The 5,314-nt window shown below is 36.2% G+C and overlaps 1 protein-coding gene across 1 annotated transcript; it reads right to left on the bottom strand.

Moving 5' to 3' along the window:
* Positions 1–2,489: 2,489 nt before the first annotated feature.
* LOC110290415 (olfactory receptor 1361-like) lies at positions 2,490–3,527 on the bottom strand. Its single transcript, XM_021156948.1, has one exon. The coding sequence runs from the start codon at positions 3,496–3,498 to the stop codon at positions 2,506–2,508; it is 993 nt and encodes a 330-aa protein (XP_021012607.1). The 5' UTR covers positions 3,499–3,527; the 3' UTR covers positions 2,490–2,505.
* Positions 3,528–5,314: the final 1,787 nt, after the last annotated feature.

Below are 5,314 nucleotides of genomic sequence, written 5' to 3' on the forward strand. Positions count from 1 at the left end.
AGAGAGAGAGAGAGAGAGAGAGAGAGAGAGAGAGAGAGAGAAATGAAATAAAACATTATAATAGGTGTTTCACCTTAGAGGAATACTTTCTAGACACTAATCCTGTCTCTTATTAAAGTACATATCCTAAATCAGTTGATCTAGAAGGAGGTACAGAAACCACAATCATTCATTTTTTACAAGGTTCCCAGAATGTTTTTCCATCCAACACACTGAGTATTGTGGTCTAAATGGAGATTGTAGAGAAAGGAAAACATTAGTGGACCAAGATAATATACAGCAAGATCTCTGTGTATTCTATTATATGTATATACACTTTTTCTTAAACAACAACAACAAAACATATTTGACATAGAAAAAATGGTCCATCCAGTAAAGTATGTTACAAATATGAGGACCTGGTTTGAATCTCCAGAACACATTAAGAGCCAAATGTTCAATTTGGCACAACTCTATACAAGGAACTACAAGCAACTGAATAAAGCTAGAAGCTGGAGAGATGGCACTTTTAAGGAAGAACATACCACATGGTTGTTCAGTGCCAAGTGGTCAACCATGAAAACATACACACATAGCATTAGATGGACTAAACAGGTCATATTTAAGAATATATGTATGTACAAATATATATGTTCATACAATAACAATTGATGATAACTAAGGCATAAATTTGAAGAAGAACTGAGATGAGTATATTGAAAAGTTTAGAGAGGGAAGGAAAGGAAGAAATATTATAATTAAACTCCCATCTCAAAAGTAAAACAACAGCAAAAACCCAAGTGTGGTAGAACATCACTCAATGATGGTGATGTAAGGGACAGAAAGAGGCCAATATCTAGTGAGCAAGTTAGATCTCCTACTTGGTGATGTGGAAACCAATGAAAGACCTTGTCTCTATTGAACAATGGTAGGCACCTGAGAAATGATTCCTGAGGCTGTCCTCTGGTCTCCACATGTACACATACACACTCTCTACTCCCAACACACACAGAGACACAAACACACACACACACACACACAAACAGATTTAAATCAGTGGTTAGAGTACTCACCTACTATATACAAGGCAACACACATATGCATACACACATACAAACATATACACATATAAATACACGCACACATAAAAATTGTACATAATTGTTTAATATAATTTGAGGAGTGTGAGTGCACACAGCATAAAACCATCACCACTGAACCTATTACTTCAACTAGATTCCTTATATTTTCCTCCAATATTTATTTTTTGGTGAAGACATTTAACATGATCTCTAATTTCTAAACAAATACCTATCACCAATAACAATGTATTGCAAAACTAAAAAATTATCAAGGTGATAGGTTACATGTCGAATACCCTGACGAAAACAAAAACATATACAGAAGAATATAGTAGTTGCTTAGAGAGGGAACATGAACACAAGATTTTAATGGCTGATCTTAATGCTGAGCAGGATGAATTATACTCTAGAAGGTCCCATTCATGACACCTCTGAAATGAACTGAGCAAGGGGCAGGGGGGGGGGTCTAGGAACTAAATGTTTAAAAAGGAAAAGTTTAAAATGAGTGAGAGGAAGTAGAGATGAAGGTAAGTTAACAAAAGCTAAAGATGTATAAAGAAACAATATGAAACCTCACTAGTTTCTAAGCTAATGGAAACTATAACCAACCCCTGGATATAAGACAGAGATACCATGCTCAGGCAAACAACATTACTCCTGAAGAGTGTGGGTTATTAAATAAAAACATCAGTGTCAGGAAAGAATACTCCTCTACAGGTTATTGGTAAATGGAGCTCCCAGAGGCATCCAATTCAACATAGACTATGCCATTGCTCTCAATTGTCTAGCATAACTATTGATAAAGATACAATTCACTTTGAATGTAGAATGTAGATGAATCAATAGCAAACTGATCAGGAAATTCTCCCTGCTAGGCACCTTTCATGGTGGTAGAAAGTGTTATCTCTTAATTTTCTGGGAAATATTAATTCATGATTACTTAGTGCATATCAAAAAATTAATATAACCATGACATGACAGCTGGAAGTAAAATGAAATAATTTAAACTATAAACATTTATCTTATTATTGTGTCTTATAATATTGTTGAACTGAGAGACAGAATACAGTTTAGGAAGGATTACTCCATTCCACTCATAATTTACTTGAATTTTATCTTACTGTTAAAATAGTGCCATATGTCAGTTTGACTTGACTCTGGAAGACAGTAAGACACATGACTATGAAAAAGATTGATTTTTGCAAGCCATATTGTTTGCTACCATATTGATGACTAAGTCTCTGGGGTTAACATTGTATACTCTAAGTTCACTGAATTGAAAGTATATTCTAGTTTACATTGATGATATTCTCTGAAAAGGGTTTCAGAACCATTTATTCATAATTCGTTTTTTCTAATCCAAGAAAGAATTGAAATCAAATATTATTCCACAGGAATATGATTGATACACGTTAATAAGAGAGCTATTTGAGATGGTCTTAGATTAAACATTGGGTCTCATAATATTTGTCATTCTTTCTTTGTCTGAACCAACCTGGAAGCTTCCTGAGATGCAGAGTTTCCTGAGAAGCCGTATGAGAGCTCCTTTAACTTCCTGGTTCCTGAGGCTATAGATCAATGGATTTAGCATAGGGGTGACCAATGTGTAGAAGATGGCAATCTGTCGATCCTGGTTTAAGTCATAGGTAGAAGAAGGCTTGAGGTACATGCGAATCACAGAACCATACAGGAGCAACACAACCATAATGTGGGAGCCACAGATAGACAGAGCTTTTCTCAGGGCAGCAGTTGAATGCATGTGGGCAATAGCAAAACCTATGCGAATGTAGGAGCCCAAAATGAAGAAAAAGGGGCTGACAACCACAGCTACACCCTCAGTGAAAATTAACATTTCATTGACCACTGGTCTAGTACAAGAGAGCTTCAGCAGAGGAGTGATGTCACAAAAGAAGTGGGTGACCTGGTTGCCACAGAAGGTTAAACGTGTGACCAACACACTGTACAGAAGACTGTTAAGGCTGACCACCATCCATGAGGTCAATGTTATTCGCAGACAGAGGCTATGGCTGACAATGGCAGAGTATCTTAAAGGGTCACAGATGGCAACATAGCGGTCATATGCCATGGCAGCCAGTAAGTGGCCTTCCATGCTACCCACTGCCATAAAGAAAAATAATTGTGTCATGCAACAGTTATAAGAAATGCTTCGAACCACAGAAAGTGTGTGTACCAGCATCTGAGGAACAGTGATAGTTGTTAGACATATGTCAATCAAGGAAAGCTGGCTGAGAAGGAAGTACATGGGGGTCTGAAGCCTGGGGTCTGAGCAAGCAACAAGCACTAGTAGAGTATTGCCCAAAACTGCTGTCAGGTACATGATAAGGACAACTCCAAAAATAACTGGCTGCATCTCTGGCCTACTGGACAATCCCAACAACACAAATTCAGTCACTTCTGTCTTGTTTTTAGTGGTCATAAGTTATGGTCTATATCACCTGCAAAGAGGGGAGATTGGAGTTGGAAAAGGGAAGAAAAGATGCCAAGACTCAGACAAATTTGTTCTTTTAATTATGGTGTTCTTTAAGTCAATTGAACTTACCCAAGATGATGGTAGAAGTGATTGATATAATCCTACATCCATTCACACAAACACCTACCTATATGCATGTAAACCACACAAAATAATAATAGCACATAACTATACTGCCATGTGTAATAAAAAGGGTGATCATTGTCCTTAACTTACTTACCTAGAAGTAACATTTCCGCTTGTGGGTATGTATGAGAAGTATGAGACATACTTCTATGTCTCTGATTATAATAATATACATGTGTTTGCATGCTACCATGATATCTTTACCCTTTTACCACAAAATATGAAACTCTCCCTTCTTCATAGTGCCTCACCCATTCTTCTTTCTTTTTCCAAGTTTCAATGGTTAATTTAGTTCCTCGTTTTCATCAACTTTTCTGTGTGTAGTCAATAAATTACCAAATGACATAATTAGATGCAGCAGTCATTCTCAGTCTTTGTAAGTCAAGATTATTTTTATTTTATGTCCACATATAACTGATGGCTGAAAACATTTTTGTTTCTCACCTTAAATGAGAAACTGCTCAATACAGTTTCCCCTTTGTTATCACTTTGGTGAGATATCAACAGAGGAACTAAACACATTAAAAACTACCTCAACTACTGCTGATTCATTAAGGGTACTGTCTCTACCGTAGGCAGTCAGTCACAAAAAGATTAGATATTCAAAACTATTACTTAGGGCACTTGTTTGTAACACTTTAAAATTTGTCCTTTAGAATCTCAGATAGCAGATGAATGTTTGCACTGTATTTACCACAGTGTTTGCTTCACTAGACTGCAACTTTCCTTAGCACTTGTCACATCTTCCTGAAGCATATCCCTATTCATTTGGCTGGACTTTGTCATTCCCATATCTTCTCATTCACATGTTGTTAGACCACCTTTAGTTAATAAATGAAATCCACAAATCAGAAAAGAGATGCAAAGATAAAGAAGACTTACAATTTCCAATGTTTATTCTTTTGCCTTCATTTCTCCGAGTATTTTTACATATCAGTACACTCAGCTAAAATTTACTTATGTGTTTAGTATGTTTTTACTTTTTTAAAGTCCACCAAAATTCATATGTCAACATACATATAGAAATGAATATGAAAGAGAAGAAGTGGGCATGAAGAAAGAAAGATAAAGTCTCTGTCTTTGTGAAAGAAAGTGGTATCAAAGAAATGATGAAGTCTTTTGTTTCTTTCTCATAAAGATAACAATATAATAATGCAACCAATTTTCTTCCAAATAAACCAAAATTGTGCTTTGCAATCATTCCTATTCAAAAGGAGTAGGAAACAATAGTTGTGTTTTGTTAAGGGTTTCAAAAATCCATATATATTTCTCTTCTCCCATCTCAATTATGCTCCCATCAGACCATAAGTGCTGTCAACCCATTCAAACCACTTGTAGCTGTCAAGAACACTGAGGCAAAGAAAGGAAAAAAAAGTTGCTCTTTAGAAAAGATGAGCTCATACCAAACAGACAGTGCAGGAACTCTTCAAATCAGTAAATTTAACTGGAATCCAGGAGAGGTAAAGAATGGCTGAAAACAAATGCATGAGGACCTGTAGTTTGTCCGCTCCTGGATACTTTCAGGGATACTGTGAGACATGGAGGAGTGAGAGCCAGCATTTCAAACCAAACCCTGATTATTCTTCACTTTCCTGTTCCCAAAAAACTTCAGATGACATACTGCTCCTTTTTATTA

Source organism: Mus caroli, chromosome 2, assembly GCF_900094665.2.
Source record: "Mus caroli chromosome 2, CAROLI_EIJ_v1.1, whole genome shotgun sequence".
In the NCBI taxonomy this organism is placed as follows: Eukaryota; Metazoa; Chordata; class Mammalia; order Rodentia; family Muridae; genus Mus; species Mus caroli.